Source organism: Penicillium crustosum (genome assembly GCF_028827405.1).
Source record: "Penicillium crustosum strain IBT 35664 chromosome Unknown utg000003l_segment0_segment0, whole genome shotgun sequence".
Lineage (NCBI taxonomy): Eukaryota > Fungi > Ascomycota > Eurotiomycetes > Eurotiales > Aspergillaceae > Penicillium > Penicillium crustosum.
In genome coordinates this window covers 3014878-3030865 of record NW_026623124.1, presented here as the reverse complement: position 1 = coordinate 3030865, position 15988 = coordinate 3014878, and the positions used below count along the sequence as shown (strand labels likewise).

At 45.7% G+C, this 15988-nt stretch overlaps 6 protein-coding genes across 6 annotated transcripts; 3 read left to right on the top strand and 3 right to left on the bottom strand.

Moving 5' to 3' along the window:
- Positions 1-1012: 1012 nt before the first annotated feature.
- N7487_008228 (uncharacterized protein) lies at positions 1013-3070 on the bottom strand (the record flags this gene model as incomplete). The annotated part of the gene is made up of 1 exon (XM_056875958.1): positions 1013-3070. One exon carries the CDS (start codon positions 3068-3070, stop codon positions 1013-1015), a length of 2058 nt encoding a protein of 685 aa, XP_056728146.1.
- A 107-nt stretch (positions 3071-3177) lies between these two features.
- Positions 3178-3420, top strand: N7487_008227 (uncharacterized protein; the record flags this gene model as incomplete). Its single annotated transcript, XM_056875957.1, has 1 exon — positions 3178-3420. One exon carries the CDS (start codon positions 3178-3180, stop codon positions 3418-3420), a length of 243 nt encoding a protein of 80 aa, XP_056728145.1.
- Positions 3421-3758: 338 nt separating this feature from the next.
- Positions 3759-6128, top strand: abp2 (putative ARS binding protein Abp2; the record flags this gene model as incomplete). The annotated part of the gene is made up of 2 exons (XM_056875956.1): positions 3759-4397; positions 4452-6128. The coding sequence occupies 2 exons, from the start codon at positions 3759-3761 to the stop codon at positions 6126-6128; spliced, it is 2316 nt and encodes a 771-aa protein (XP_056728144.1).
- Positions 6129-12740: 6612 nt separating this feature from the next.
- N7487_008225 (uncharacterized protein) lies at positions 12741-12935 on the top strand (the record flags this gene model as incomplete). The annotated part of the gene is made up of 1 exon (XM_056875955.1): positions 12741-12935. The coding sequence occupies one exon, from the start codon at positions 12741-12743 to the stop codon at positions 12933-12935; it is 195 nt and encodes a 64-aa protein (XP_056728143.1).
- A 497-nt stretch (positions 12936-13432) lies between these two features.
- On the bottom strand, positions 13433-14097 carry N7487_008224 (uncharacterized protein; the record flags this gene model as incomplete). Its single annotated transcript, XM_056875954.1, has 3 exons — positions 13433-13738; positions 13821-13943; positions 13984-14097. The coding sequence occupies 3 exons, from the start codon at positions 14095-14097 to the stop codon at positions 13433-13435; spliced, it is 543 nt and encodes a 180-aa protein (XP_056728142.1).
- Positions 14098-14964: 867 nt separating this feature from the next.
- Positions 14965-15815, bottom strand: N7487_008223 (uncharacterized protein; the record flags this gene model as incomplete). The annotated part of the gene is made up of 2 exons (XM_056875953.1): positions 14965-15669; positions 15729-15815. 2 exons carry the CDS (start codon positions 15813-15815, stop codon positions 14965-14967), a joined length of 792 nt encoding a protein of 263 aa, XP_056728141.1.
- Positions 15816-15988: the final 173 nt, after the last annotated feature.

Below are 15988 nucleotides of genomic sequence, written 5' to 3'. Positions count from 1 at the left end.
TCCTTTCTTGGCCCAATGTCAAACAGAACCTTTTTGTACAATCTCTTGTTCTCAAGTAGGGGCTGTAGATTATTGTTCGCAGCGGAACCTGTGAGATATCAAATCATACCGTATCCGAAGAGGAAAGACGCTTGGGTATTAGAAATTTTCGATTACAATAAGTGCATTGATTAGAAAGAAGTAGGTAGTTTGATGAAAGAATGTATGTGTAGATCTAGGTATAGTTTCGGGTCTAGAAGAAGAACTATGCACACCTCCACTAACCACTTCAGGTGTATCCACCGCACGCGCAGTTCTCAAATATAGGCTGTGTAATTTAGCAAGGTATCTCTATAGTATTTTTAATTGTCACACCTGGTTTTGCGGATATGACTTCATCTACAGGTGCGTGGGGCTGTATGTGCGGGGTGGAGACAGACTTCAACCATGGAAGCTTGACGATTGACCCACACATGATCCACCCCCTTGGGTACATAGGTATTGCCATAGGGTATGGTAGTCTACATTGTCTTGAAACAAGATATGCATGTTAGTTCTTTCTAGCAGAAACTCGCAGATGGAGCTTTCCTTACCTTGAGATCGTATTCAAGAGCATTCAGATCCAGGGGTGGCTTATGTACGATCGCTGGTATGTGTTGCAGATGATCCAGATAGGAAATGAAAGAGTAACGCCGCTATATGTAATTATATTTATTTTAAATGTGCTATCATACCTAAGTGCGTGATTTAGTAACAGAGGGTGCTTCGCTATGCAAATAAGATACACGTTAAAATCATAAAACCTTAAGATTAATTGTAGGACAATATCGAATAGTAGCTCCTGTTTATCCCCTCCCAGGTGAATAAGAACCCCAACGCCAGGTCCTAGAAACATATCGGCATAAAAAGAAAAAGAAGATATCCGTCCAGGCGCATCATAGAGCAACAATAGACGACATGGTTATAGATACAAAAAAGGATACTGCTATTGGGAAATCGCCATAGCATATTACCACAAATGCCCTAGGACTGGCTAGAAGTCATCGCCGGCCCAATCCTCGTCGCCACTGAGCTCATCGTCAAGGAAATCATTTTCGTTGAATTGCAATTCAGTCGGTCGCTGGTTGTCGATCCGAATGTTCACAATATCGCACATTCCCTGTATATTCCCAGCCTCGGGTTGCGGAGTCCCCACTAACGAAGAACCACCACCGGCATCGTCGGTCTCGTTGGATTTTTGATGCGCCAGTCGAGTGCTTTGGCGTTTGGAGGAATTCGATGGTCCACTGTCAGCCGTGGATGGTCGGGAATCATCAATTCCCGCACCAAGTCCACCTGGGTCATTCCTTGTGGTGAATGTGGTTGGCTTGAGGGGGCGCTTCTTGAGGGAGCGGAGGTTGGGATCTGGTGGCACGCTTCGTCGGAGGAAAACCTTTTCGAGCAGGCCAATCCATCGCTCACGAAAGGTGGCACGGTCACGCCAGCCAATCTTCAGGATTGCACTGATGACCAATCGACGTAGATCACGAAGTTGCGGAGCTGCATTCACCAACGAAGTGAAAAATACTTCTGCAGTAGCGTCATCCCATTTGCGTAACTGGGTGAGCTCGATTTCTTGGAGCTTCGCTGGCCACGTCGGAACTTCGGTTTTAACAAGTAGATCTTCAAAGTGTGGCTCAACGTCGTGGTAACTGGACGCATCATGCATAGAAAGGTCCATTTTGAAAACTTCGAGATTCTCACAGCACTGACCCAAGGTCTGGATGAAAGACATGTTGAGATGGCGATTGTGGCTTAGACTCAGCTCTCGGAGATTGCTGCCGTGTAAGGACATGTAGGCTGTGAGGTCTAATGACCACAATCGATCGCAGTTGTTCAGGGTGAGCGAACGGAGGGTATTTGGTAAACTCGCCAGAATTTCCCCGCTGACCAATGAGCTTTCAATAATATCCAGTCGCTGAAGCTCTGGAAGCATATGAACGGCTTCAAGGAGGCCAGCTTCTTTGGCAGCGGACGTTTCTTCATCGGAATTATCAAAGTGGAGCAACTTCAGTTCCCTGAGACCTTGAAAGGCGCGCTGCGAGTGCATTTCCACCATCAATTCGACAAGCTCATCGGTTTCTAGGAAGCGGCTGTTCCAGTCCCAGCTACGAAGGGTAATACCACGGTTCTCAATGGCGGAAAAAATAGATTCAAGATAAGTCCACTTTGATTGAACAATGTGCCATGGAGGTATTCCCACCGTGTAATCATCTTTGTGATACAGTCGTACCGACTGTAAACGAGGAGTCTTTTCAATCAACTGAGCAAGGTCGAAGTAACCATAGGGTCCACTTTTGTAAATGAGCACTGGCTCAACCTCAACATGAAGATGCTTGATCTTGCTAGAGTAGTTCATCGAGAGGGACTCTTGTGGGCGTGCCAACAAAGAGAGGAGCACATGGCTCTTGTAGGCAGGAAGAAGAGGGGGGCAGTGATAGAGTGCGGCGAGCGCAGGCTCGTGAAAGCTTCGACACAGGAGAGCGACATTGACTAGCCACTTGACAGAGTCGTTGCGGGCTGAACGGCTTTCGTCGAGTAATGGATGCGACGCGCGCAAGAAAATGTCAAGAAGAATTTGGTAGGGAAGAGTTTGCCAAGGAGGAATGACACCGGATCCTAGGAAGACCGGGTCATCCCCATCTGTTTTGGCACGTTTGTACAAAACTCTTCCAGCTTGGCTGCTGGGTTTCGATCGCTTAGTCTGCTTTGGCTTCGGTGTGGTTACAGCGCGCCGAGGACGTTGGGTTTTGGAAGGGCGAGGAGTCGCAGATTCGGCTTCAGGAGTCGGTGCGTCGATCGGCGCAGTTACCAATTCATCAGACTCATGGTCTTCCACGGCTCCATCAAAGCTGGCATCGGTCGAATCTTCACGATAGGATTTCGGCATTCGAGTTGTACTGCGCGACCGAAGAGATAATGAAGCACGCCTTGAGCCACGCAAATTTGTTGATTCATCTTGAGAGGAGCTTTCCTCATGGTAGGTCTGCACCTTTGTGCGGCTGGACCGCATAGGGCGAGTGGACCTTGAGCGCGAACTCGAGGGCGCCATGACGGATAAGGTCGCGCTAGGATAAGAGAGTGGGTAGCAGAGACTTGGGCCACATTGTACGCACAACGTCGCGCACGCAACAATGTGGGCAGCAAATCAGTGTCAGTATGCTTGTGAAGACGGCAACTCTGCAATTATTGTCGTTCCAATTCACTCTTGCGACGGTCCGGGTGAGTCCGGTTTCTTTGACGGATGAGGTCGAAGAGGCCAAGAATGCCAAGACGACAAGCTTATCGATAACACTTGGGAGATGCCTTGGTGCTAAGCCAAATACGGTTAGCTCACACGTGATAGCGAGGCAGGAACCCCGCCCTCAGGCTACGACACTAGTCCTCATTGAGGAGCACTAGATGGCCCCAAAATAGATTCTCAGCTTGAGCTTTAAAGATGGGCGCTTCCAGCCACCTCGAGGGGAAACCTCCTGGAACCCTACACCATCGGCGCATTGCTTGTCAGAATCTGTTTTCCTTCCATTTTTCTTTGTATTCAGACACCGAACAGATTGTGTTGAAGATAGCCTACATCTATGCCGCAGCTGCTGATTTGACGATAATGACGACTTGCCTATGCGACCTAAAATCCGCATGATTGTTTGTCTGCATCGCATCCCTAGCCCTATTCTACAATTAAATATAGAGGTCCGTCACTCAGAACCGCCAAGTTTCAGATGGAAACATCATTTCCTGTTATGATGGACTCCACCGATCGCTCAAACCGTGGTGAGCTCAGCGGACCGCAAATGGTCATTCAACAATATGCGCGATATCCTCCGACCTTGGAATCGACGTTGCAGAGTGCTTCCTCCTTGGGAAGTGCTCGTAGCCAAATAGATATCAACAAATCGCCTCCCTTGCAGCGAAGAGAAACCCCCAGGAGCTTACAGTCTTCCCCGAGGGGCATACGTTCTGCTATACCCTCATCATCAGCCAACCGCTCCGGGACTTCTATGTCTCCCCCGGTTTTTGATCCTCATCGCCATCAGCCGATGAAAGATCCTGCCGATCACGCAGATTCCCGGGTTCTTCCATCACGGGATATCACTGACGAGACGATTGATGATGCATATGTCTCCTTTATCTTGTACTGCAATCCTAATGTTCCATCCTCGGTTGACACCTCAGATCTGCGAAAGACTTTCCGCTGTCTCCCTCGGAGTGATGGGAAAAGCTTCAATATCTTTACCCTATTCGGACTCATTCGAAAGCGGCTGCAGAATGAAGAACTGAAGACATGGATTCAACTAGCAATTGAATTGGGGGTCGAACCACCCTGCATTGAAAAGAAACAAAGCACGCAAAAGGTGCAACAGTACACTGTTCGACTTAAGGTACGTCTACCATGAAGCTTCCGATCCATATTTCGTCTTTCTAATCTCACCCAGCGTTGGATGCGCGCGATGCATATTGATGCTTTCTTTGAATATTGCATGGGGTTACCCCATTCTTACTATACACAACTCCCACCATCTGGTCCTTTTGTCAGCGAATCCCGCGATGGTGTGTTATTGGAAGAAGATCTCGCACTCAGGGCGCTTGTGCCACAATGGAAGCCAAAGCGGGGAAGGAAAAGGGTTGAGGATAGGTATACTGAGGAAGAAAAACCAATCAAGCGGCCCCAGTTGGATACATCTGTTGGCGCCCTACAACAGGGTAGTTTTCAGTCCCACTCTGTGACATTCCCACAGAGTGCTATTCCATTCAGTGCATTTCCTGATGATATGGAACCACATGACCCCTGGATAGCCGCGAATTCGTCGTTTCATAATGGTTCCGGGCCGGATCAGCAAAATCAAGATCCACGCTGGAGACTTCCTGAACGGGATGCATCTCCTGCTAATTATCCACAGTCTGCTATCATTCCCCGGAGTCATCTACCATCGGATGTCCTCATTTCTGCGGAACCACGGTCAGCAGTTACTCCGTCAACTGGTGAGAAAAGCCGTTCTAGGAGACGACATGGCCCTGCAGTTTCATCTGCTTGGCCGAACAGCAACGGCTTGTCGGCTGGGAAAGGCCGAGGAAGACCACCAAATAGAGGGTCATCATCGGGTTCCTTTTCTACCTTCCAGGTCAATCCTAGTCGGGAATCATCACAGGCACCAAATCACAATACCCAAGCACTCCCACTTCCCATTGACAGAAATCCGCCCCAAATATTTCAGACTCCACCTCACAATCAGCCTCCAACATCTATCTCTCAGGGGAGGCCCAATAAACTTCAATTGCAGGTTCCTCAACATTCAGGAGCGCCGGTTCGACTTGCCACTCCACCAAGACTAGTACTTAATGGTGTGAATGGTGCTGTCATTCCCGGGTCAGAAGGGCCCAATGATTCCCGCCAACATCCCACCACAGATACTCCAAAGAATGGTATCACTACTGAAACATCCTCCTCTAGCGGGCAAAGCAATACGGCCACTGCCCCGAATCCCTCCGTCGATGAAATTGTTCATTCCCTTTCTGCAGAGCTTCTGCGTGCTAGGCTAACAGGGCGGGCGGTGACCCTTGCCCCCAACGAGGCGGATGCCCTGGCCTCGGCGATGGTGATCAATTTGTCTTCGTTATATTCACAGTTCCAACTTGGCTCTCCCTCGCTGCTACTGGCCTTCCATCTTGGCATTGGTCATCATTTCGGACTCGCAGGCACTGCTCCAGAGTCAATGGTTATCAAGGTTGAACGTGCTATTCCACGCAACGATGGAAATAGGGGTGCCCCTGCCTCTAACGAATCATTTAACGGGGTTCGGTATACCGTCTCTCATGAGTACAAAGCTTCAAGCCAGTTTTCGATGCAAATCACGCTTTCAAATGTGAATCCTAATATAGGGGGGATGGGTACATCTGACCACGCAAGCGCGATTATGGGTCGGAGTCATGAGAATATTGACAATGATAAGACAGTGGAGCTGGATTCTGACGATGATGATCCCAGCCAGCCTGTTTCCGAGGCAACATGGAAGCAGCGTTACACAAGGCTCCGCGCCCAGATGCAGAAAAAGGACCAGGCCTTGTCGCAATACAAACGAAAGATAGTGGAGTCGGTCATGGCAGACATATAACGCTTGTGAACCGGCTATCTCTTAGATTTATATCAAGATCTTAGGATCACGTTTTTGCCCACTCTTGATCTGCACTTTGCAGCCATTGTTCGTGTATATTCGATAGGATACCCCTTTGATAAAATCAATCCTACTGTTTGCTTTCACTTTATGAATGAAATTCATTGTCCCTGCCCCTACTTTGGGGCATAGTTGAGATTATTTTGCACAATACCTCATGGGAAATATATGGTGTATCAGGCACTAGAGATGGGAATTTTGGATATGCTACTCTGACCATTTTCAACTTCGTATCCCTACTGTCCTCCTAAAGAAATACAAAAAACCTCAATGTTTTCTTGAGAAGTACGCTAAGCAGAGGCTTTTGGCACTCTGCTTAGTGAGGTTACTCTAGCCAAATGTCACCCCTTATAGTACCTGAGCACCAAAAAGAAACTTCTCGTGTCAAAGCTGTAGGCAAAATGAGTTATGCTACCTCAGGGAGAGGCCGGCATCTTTTAGCTCAGGGCGGGTCAAGATAAACGCGGTTAATGGTATAACAAGGCAACTAACAATCCTTGTCTACATCGCTCTTCTTACATCCCAGCTATCCAACTTCTACCATCGCATCCTTCACTGCATCAAATTTCGCATTCCAGATCAGTTTCACCATCGTGCAAGAATGACTTCCGTCAATACGCCCGAGGAGCAGGCCATCGCCTTCCTTCTAACCTGCGTGGAAAATTCTCAGAAGGGCAAGGTACGCAGTCCCCGATTTCAACAATAATCCCTACCATCCAATATCACCTGCTAATGTTACTGGCTATTACAGATCAATTGGGACAACGTCTCGCTCGATATCGGCGTCAACATGACCCCCTGTTGGAAGGTCACGTGACCACCACTGTTTGCTCCCAGTACATTAGTCTTAGCATCTGTAGATAGCTTCTTCTCTTTCTCTCTCTCTAGCGCAATACAGTGATTTTACCAGCGTACTTACTAGTCCCTGGCCTTCTCTGTAACAGGTTATGAGCACCTTGCCGTTGAAGCCCCTACATAACTGTATGCTTCACGCCTCATCTTTCCTCCAATCCTCGGTGCTTTGCGTCGCACCACCCCACTGTGGGACCTCGATCAGAGTTTTCACTGGTCGAATTCCTCGACCACCCCACCCACTGGCCGTTTGACCCCGTCGACCGCTACCCCTCATTGGCCGTTCGACCCTGTCGACCGCCGTCTCTCATTGGCCGTTCGATCTCGTCGACCGCCGTTCCACCAATCACATACCAAAGCACCCCGGTGTAGAAGAAGACCTTCATCATGACGGAGTCCTATAACATTGAGGACTTCGAGGTCAGTCGACATGAGATTGACTGTGCGGATTCAGTCCCAAAACTGAAGGGACAATCCAACTTCCGGGACTGGGAAACAGCACTTTTCCTAGCTCTCACAGCTAACAACCGATACTACGTTCGGATGCTTTCCCATGGAATTCCTATTCCATCACCTCCTGAGTACGCTAACACCTCACGGGAGGAAGTTAAGCAACTTTTGCTTAGTGACGCGCAGGATGTGATAACTGAACAGGACATCATCATCACTCCCAGTCAAATTCGTACACGTACGAAGGAGCTTGAAGATGGCAACCTAGCACTTCGAAAGAAGTATGACATGCAGTGTAACAACTGGCAATCCTGTAACACCAGAGCCCTTATTTATGTTCGAAAGACCCTCTCGGTTGAACCTCTGTCAATTGTCTCGCAGGTCATAGATGTACGTGAAGCTTTTAAGAAGCTTCGAAAGATATACGCTACCTCGTCACACTAACAAGCATATACCTACTTCACGAAGTGGGTTGATTAACGTTATAAAAATGGGTCTCTATCTGACTTTGTTCGGAGATTTTAAGAGGGACTCCGTGACGTCTTATCAATGAGTGGATCTCCTACACTAATGCTTGAACTATGTCAGTTTAAGAAATCTATTGCGGAGAATACTCGGTGTTACGCCTTTCTTCAAAACCTTAGGGTTAATGAGAAAGAACCCAATTTTATGGATAAGGTTTACGTCGAATTTATTGAGACAGAGACTAACAACCGTTCATTTAATAACACTTTATTTCACTCCTCAGCAAACACTACCTCCTCGTCGTCCAATAAGGACAATTCCAACTTCAATAACAAGAAGAAGGACGATAAGAAGGGAGGTGGTGATAATGATAAGTCTAATTCCTATCTAAAGGGTAAAGATGATAAGGACAAAAAGCAAAAGAAGAAGCCCTTCGAATATGAAGAGAATGTTATCTATTGCAAGTTCTATAATGCTCTGGGTAATTATTACTCGAGGAACTGTTTATTAAAGAACAATGCTAGCTCTGCTAATGTAATTATGTAACCTCCTTAACAACAAGCATAGTAGGTGACTGTCCTATAACCCGGCCAGATCATCGGTTAGGTTGACAACTAAGGACGGATTATCCCGGTTTATTAACAACCTCGTACTGCTAATGTAGTGTATGCTCCGGCATCGTACCTACTACCTTAGTAAGGACCTCCTTCTGGCGATCCAGTTGCTAAGTATAATATATTGTTTACCAATGTATTGTTTTAAGAATATGGGGTATATATAGTCTCTACCGAGGTACTTTATATTAGTGACGACGACGTCTCTCGATGGATGGTCGATTTAGGCACTAGCACCTATATGACTCTATACAAATCTGTCTTTATTAATTTCCGTTAATGTGTATTACCTGTATCGATAGCGACAGGTGATGTTTTCTATACAGAAGGATATAGAGATGTTATTCTTCGAATGATAAATGAACAATCAGATGATCTCATTGGCTCGCTTACCCTTTATAAGGTATGGCTTGCTCTAGATCTCAAAGCTAGCTTGATCTCAATGTCCGCTCTCGACAAAGAAGATATTGGTATATGGGTTAAGAACGGCCTAATGACGTTCAAGTTATAGGATCAATATGCGTCCTTAGAATCAGTTGTCGGTTTTGCTACCTGCGAAGGAGAGCACTACTGGCTAAACTGCTCTGGTATTAATAAGGTTGATGCTATGCTAGATTGCAATCTGGTCTCGGGTTTCCCTAATTCCGTCTTTGCTATAAAGAAAGGTTCTTCTCCTACGCCTATCTCAGTTGATCTAGCTTACCGTCGAGCTTGTTACGCTGGCGAGAATAGGGTACGGAAGATGGAAGTTTATAGTGATGGAATCAAATTAAAGAAAGGTGCCGGTGTTACCTTTCCATACATACTATGTATTAAAGGTAAGGGTTATGTCCTCCCCTTCGGCAAAGAGAGATCGATTAGATTAAAACCTGGTGATCTTATTCATCTTGACGTATGGGGACTAATTTCAATTGCTTCGCACGGTGGAGAGAGATATTTTATTACCTTCACTGACGATGCTAGCCGGTTTATATGGCTATTTCTTCTTCAATCTAGATCGTAGGTTACTGAAACCTACATTCAACTGGAGAATTATTCAAAAACCCAGTTTGGGTTCACGATTAAGAAGGTGTATGGTGACGATGTAACAGAGTATAAGCCACTAGCTACCTATCTTGCTTCGAAGGGTATAATTTGGGACCCTACCCCTCCCTATACTAAGCAACTGAATGGTGTCGCTGAGATCAAAAATCGTCACCTAGTTGAACCCCTTGTTGCGGTTATAACGGAGTACTAACTCCCGAAATACCTTTGGGGTTATTTACTTGGTGGAATCAACTATACGATGAATTGTTTATACGCTTTAAAAATCGAGATGTTACTTTACGAAGCTCTGTATGGCAGGAAACCTAACCTATCTAACCTTCGTACTCTCGGTTGTCAATGTTGGTTCTTGATTCCAAAGGAAAAGCGTCCTACAAAGCTTGATCTACATATGGAAGAAGCTAGGTTGATCGCTTACGATGAAGGTGACAACTATATATTGTACAATGTACGTACTAAGAAGATTGAACGTTCTCGAAATGTCATTTTTAACGAGAACCCTTCTCTAGAAGCACTTCCGAATCCTTTATATAATCTTAATCTTCTATCTCAGGGAGATTAGATCGATCTACAATCTTCATCTTCGTCTCCTTCAGATCGTTACGTTCCAATTGATTTTGTACGGCCGTATCTTGATAATCCATTCGGAGTTCTGTCTAGTTCTCTACCCTCTCTATCTGTTGAAGATGACATTGATGACACAATTCTTACTCCGGTAAACCCTCCGCTCGATCCTTCGAACCCTTCAATTCTGGAATACCGTGTTCCAGAAATTGAAAGTATTTCACTTCTAATGATCGACGTTCCCCTCCCCGATCCCGATACCTTCGATTTACCCGATGACGACGATAAAGTTGAAATAGCGGGTAGTTTAGGTAGGTTTATAGAGGTATAACGGGAGGATGATGGTCCCTACCTTGATGTAGGTGGGGTAGGGGTTCTCGTGGAACCACAGCTTGCTTCCCGGCAGGTTATTAATAAGGATTTACCCTAGGGTATTCAAATTGACTTCACACATCTGGATCTAATTCCAGATGATTCACCTGATACTGACTATGTTACCACTATCACTCAGTATCCATCGGATGGGACAGTACGTCGATCGACAAGGTCTAAAAAACCCAGCTAGGCATATATTGAAAGCTTGGCTAGCCGATCTTTCTTTGACAGCAATGTCCTCCAGCTTCTAGCTGACACCCTAGAGGTACTGATCAATCTTTTTTCTGCAGCTACGTTAAAAGAGCCACAGTATATATCTTCTAAATTGACAGTCAATGATGTTGGCTTCGAACCTAATGGCTGGAAAGAAGTAATAACCTGTGTCGAGAAAGACAAATGGCTAACTGCTGCTTATAAGGAACTTACTCGACAGATTAAGAACGGCACCTAGCGAAGGATTCCTCGCTCCTCTGCGAAGAACCGCCGGAAGCCCCTTTCTCTTCGATGGGTCTTTAAAATCAAGCATGATGGAACCTACAAAGTAAGGCTTGTCGCCCGTGGATTTCGTCAGATCAAGGATCTTGACTTTTATAAGGTCTATACTGTCGTTGCCAAGCCGATGTCTTTCAAGATCTTCGTAGCTATTGCCGCTGCTAAAGGCTGGCCAATTCATTATATCGATATCGTGACGGCCTTTCTTTATGCCGAGCTTAAAGAACCAATTGAAATTGAGCTTCCTAAAGGACAAAGAGAGCTATATCCCGATGACATCGGTCTCCTTATAAAGACGATTTATAGGTTAAAACAAAGTCCCAGAGAGTGGTATAGACTGCTACACGATGTCTTGATCTCTATGGGATTCACCCGTACCCAGTCAGATCATTCAATCTTTATTAAGTGTGCCTCTGGGAAGGCTCCGTTATTCATCATGATCTATGTCGATGATCTGCTTGTTCTGTTACCCTCTAAGCAAGAAATTCAACGGTTTAAGATCGCAATCGCTAAGCACTTTGATACGTCTAATAAAGGTGTCCTTAAACGATACCTTGCTATCAATGTCTACTACAATAAAGGGGTGATTTACCTCTCTCAGTACGACTACGTTGACAAAATCCTTGCTCGCTTCGGTCTTAAAAACTGTAAGGCAGTTGCTACTCCAATAGATAAGAAGCAACCTTTGATAGTATTTGACGGCACCGCTTCAAAAGCAGAGATCAAAGAGTTTCAAACCAAAATCGGAACACTGATCTGGTTAATGGTTTCGACCCGTCCTAACATCTCGTTTGTCGTCATTAAATTGGCGAAGCATGCCAAGAATCCAGGCCTATTACACTTCCAGGCATTGAAGCGAGTGTTTCGTTACCTTGCTGGCACGAAGTATCTGTCTATTTCGTTTCATGGAAATGATGCTTTATATGGGTACTGCGATACAGATTGGGCTGGCCCCCATAGTGAAAAAGGCCTCTCTACGTCTGGCTTCATTTTTATAATAGCCGGTGGAGCAATTTCGTGGACTTCAAAGAAGCAATCTTGTGTTGCTCTGTCTACTACCGAGTCCGAGTACATTGCTGAAGCGCTTGCTACGCAGGAAGCTATTTGGCTCACTCAATTATTGACGGAGATTGGGATTGCTGGGTTTCTACAAAAGCCGATTTGCATTTATGCCGATAACAACGGAGCCATTGCTTTGGCTTCAAATCCAGAGTTTCATGTCAATACTAAGCACATTGCCATTAGGTATCATCGCCTACGAGAAGAAGTGGCAGCTGGTTCAGTGAAATTCGTCAAGATTCCCACTGCCGACATGGCAGCAGATGGATTGACAAAGCCCCTTGGAAAGATCATGTTCCGGAGATGGATCTTGCAGATGGGTCTAGTGCCCTATAAAACTGCATGATTTCTGGTTTACATACAAAAAATGGGGGGGTTATTTCAAAGTCAAAACCTGGTTATTTACACTGGAGGATTGAGTTGTTTAAACTATGTTGTGACGACTATTGCACTAGTCGTGGGGGGTGTTGGAAGGTCACGTGACCACCACTGTTTGCTCCCAGTACATTAGTCTTAGCATCTGTAGATAGCTTCTTCTCTTTCTCTCTCTCTAGCGCAATACAGTGATTTTACCAGCGTACTTACTAGTCCCTGGCCTTCTCTGTAACACCCCCGAAGCAGCGTAAGCTCCTCGGCCATGCTACAAGTTTCATTGCAGCGATTGACAATCAGCAGCAGGAAATACTACTTCAACATTGTGAAGAATGCCAAAGAGTTCGAGCGCTCTGACAAGTATCCCGAAATCCCTGGAGACCCTTCCTGGGAGTCTGTCACCGCTGAGGACATTGGCCCCGTCGTCATTGTCGCAGACTCAAATGATATCATTGCCTAGCAAAGTTACATATTGAAGCTCGATCCACTGTCCTCCCCCGTATCTACAACCTTCATCTCTTGGTTGTTTACACATCGAGTCCACGACATGTCTTTTCTTGGGGAGTGAAATTCAGTTCCTTGACCACACGTTAGTTCGCAGTCTTCGCTGTTTGCTGGTTAGAATGCTATCTAGCTAGCAACTTAATATACTGTGAACTTTTATTATCTACATTCCAACTTAGCAGCATCGATACTAACTAGGTCTATATCTACTATATGATTTTACTCGATATGTTATTGCCAGGAAAAACCACTGAGAAGCACTGAGTAGATATCTAAAGATCAAGGAGTGCGATTCCGATACTCCTAGTGGATCCCCTTACAAGAGATATCTTCCTTTGAAGTAGAATTAATATTCAATGGGAGGCTATCATCTTATGGGCGGCTATTCTCTAGCTTAACTGTAGAATGTTCGCACGCCAAAGACCTCTGTCACTAAGTTTCGACAGGTAGAACTTAGTGCTTCTCCTCCTTCGTCGGGCTTTTACCCTTCTTTGTAGCATCATGTTTCTTGTCATCATGTTCCTTGTCAGCGCGTTCCTCTGCGGCACGTTCCTCTGCGGCACGTTCCTCTGCAGCACGTTCCATCATGCCCTTGGACCAAGGTTCCACGAAGTTTCTGATGAACCTCTCGACGTCAGAGGTATAGTCAGATTCCTCGGTAGTAGCCGTCTCAGAGGTATCCGTCTCGGGGGCAGCCACACTGGTGGTAGCCATACTGGCGGTATCCACACTGGTGGTAGCCACGCTGGGAGCAGGCGCCTGGGTGTGAGTAGAGTTTCCTGGCTAATCGACTAAATCAGTTTCAATGTTATTTAGATGAATAGAAGCCGGCTTGCCTTACCCTGTAGTCCCCATAGATGTGACCGTTCGTCAGATTGTGTGCTTTCTTGAGCTTGGCATATTTCTTCTGGAACGACTTTCCACTAGCATAGCCGAAGTCTTTACCCACGAGTGCGAGATTGACCTATGACTCGAGTATTAGTATGTAGATCGTTAATTCAAACCAAAGTCTCACAGGCGCCCTCGATGGATTTTACCTTGTTGGTTTCTTTGTCGGTGTGTCTCTTGATCGAATCCAGATATTCCTGGTCCGGAGGGTCGTCCCTGTAAGAAGGCATTGTTCCAGCAACTTTAGAAGGAAATTTCGAACCTCCTTGGATGACGATTTCGCTTGTGAGAATAAAGGAAATATTAGGTAGAAAGGTAAACAATTAGAACAGACAAAAACTCCCGCGGGAAACGACATGATGGCTTAACGCGCGTTGCTCGCCGAGGGCCCTGTCAGGCTCAATTTATTTCAAATCTATAATAATATTTTGCCCCTTATGTCACTTCTGTAACTGTCGTTTCTGTAACTGTCGTTTCTGTAACTGTCGCTCCCGTAACTAAATGGGTCTACGAATCGGATTTGTTCAAGATGCGATGCACAAGACCACCTCGATCTTCTTTGGGTGTATACGGAGGCCTGCCTGCGCAAGGTATAATCATAGTTCCCGTTAGAATCTGCCAGTGAGAAAATAGCGATTCATCAAGCTGCCATAGCGATATAAGCTTGCATTGTACCTTTAATCAAAACTACGGGCTTGCCTTATCTTATAAGAGTTTCCCTGAATGGGTAGTGTGAAGAAGGTTAGACTCACAGAGTGATAGTAGTTCCATTAAGTCGGTGACTTTTACGTCAATTTCTACAGTTAGCTGTGCGTGAAAGAGTGTGTACATTGCATGGGCTTAGAAATAATTCACTTCCCTGCTTAAGGTTTTACCATAGGTTGTGCTATATATACAATGTACGCACGCTGCCGCCGCCAGATAAAAATAATTATCAGACTTCTCCAATACCTGCAACGATGTCTAAACATACACCCCTTAAATTTGGAAAGCGAGGAAGAACACTGAGGCTGGATTAACATACATGATTGTAATATCAAGTGGTACTAGCTAATGAACATATGAATGACACCTTTCCAGTCTCCAACGTAACCTAATCAGTCTTGAATATTTTCAACTTTGATAACAGCAGGCTGATCTTCCTGACTCCCTGTACTCGGTATCCCCTCCTCGGTCTGTTGTTCTTCTTCGACTTTTACAGTATGGCCTTCCTGGTGGGAAGGAGGGCGTGGTTCCCAGCTGATGGTTGGGGCATAATTGGTAAAAGAAGGCAGTTGGTCAAACTCCCGCAAGTCAAAGCTGGATTGAGTGCTGGCTGATGAATAAGGGTAACCAGCTGAAGCGGTAGAGAACTGGTATGGATTCATAAAGGAGGATGTTGGGCTGGGTGATGATATCCTAGATGGTATGCTTGACGCCAGTTGGAACTGCATCGACGTAAAATCTTGAGGAAAATAATACTGTCCTTCGGTGCTAGTCTCCGACATGAACTGCGGAGAATGTTGCATAAGGCTCTGTAAGTTTGAGTTGCCTTCAGTGCCTGGCTCGCACTTTACAAAGGGATTGCCTGAAAGAGAAGAATCTATAGATTCAATGGTGGGCATCATGAGTGGTGGAGCCATTGGGAATAGCCCTTGCATCTCAGGAGGAGGGGGTTCCATGGTCTTTGCCTTCTTGCTCTTTCGCTTTGGTTTGTTTGCCCCTGTAGTTCCTTCCATCTGTTGTCGGAAGCGGGAATACCTCATACGAGCAGCATGACCATTGGAGACTTCGACATCGGAAGCTACTCGATTCCAATCGACCTGTCATACTCAAGTAAGATTAGATCACTCTTCGGTTAATGGTTGGGCAATACACTGACCGACTTCAGATCCAATTGCTTGATGATTGTGTAGAGAAATTTTGCAGTAGGAGTATCTGTCTCCAAAACTTTGTTCCGCTGACCCATGGCTGAAAAGATAGTCTCAGTAACAGGATAAAAAATGAAGTTGTGAGGACACTAGGAGGATTCATGAACAGTTTAAATTGGCTATATAACTGGTATAGGATCAAAAGATCATTGGGATATGTAGAGTGCTTGCCAGCCACATCAATGCTTTCTTTGTACTTTACAAATATAAG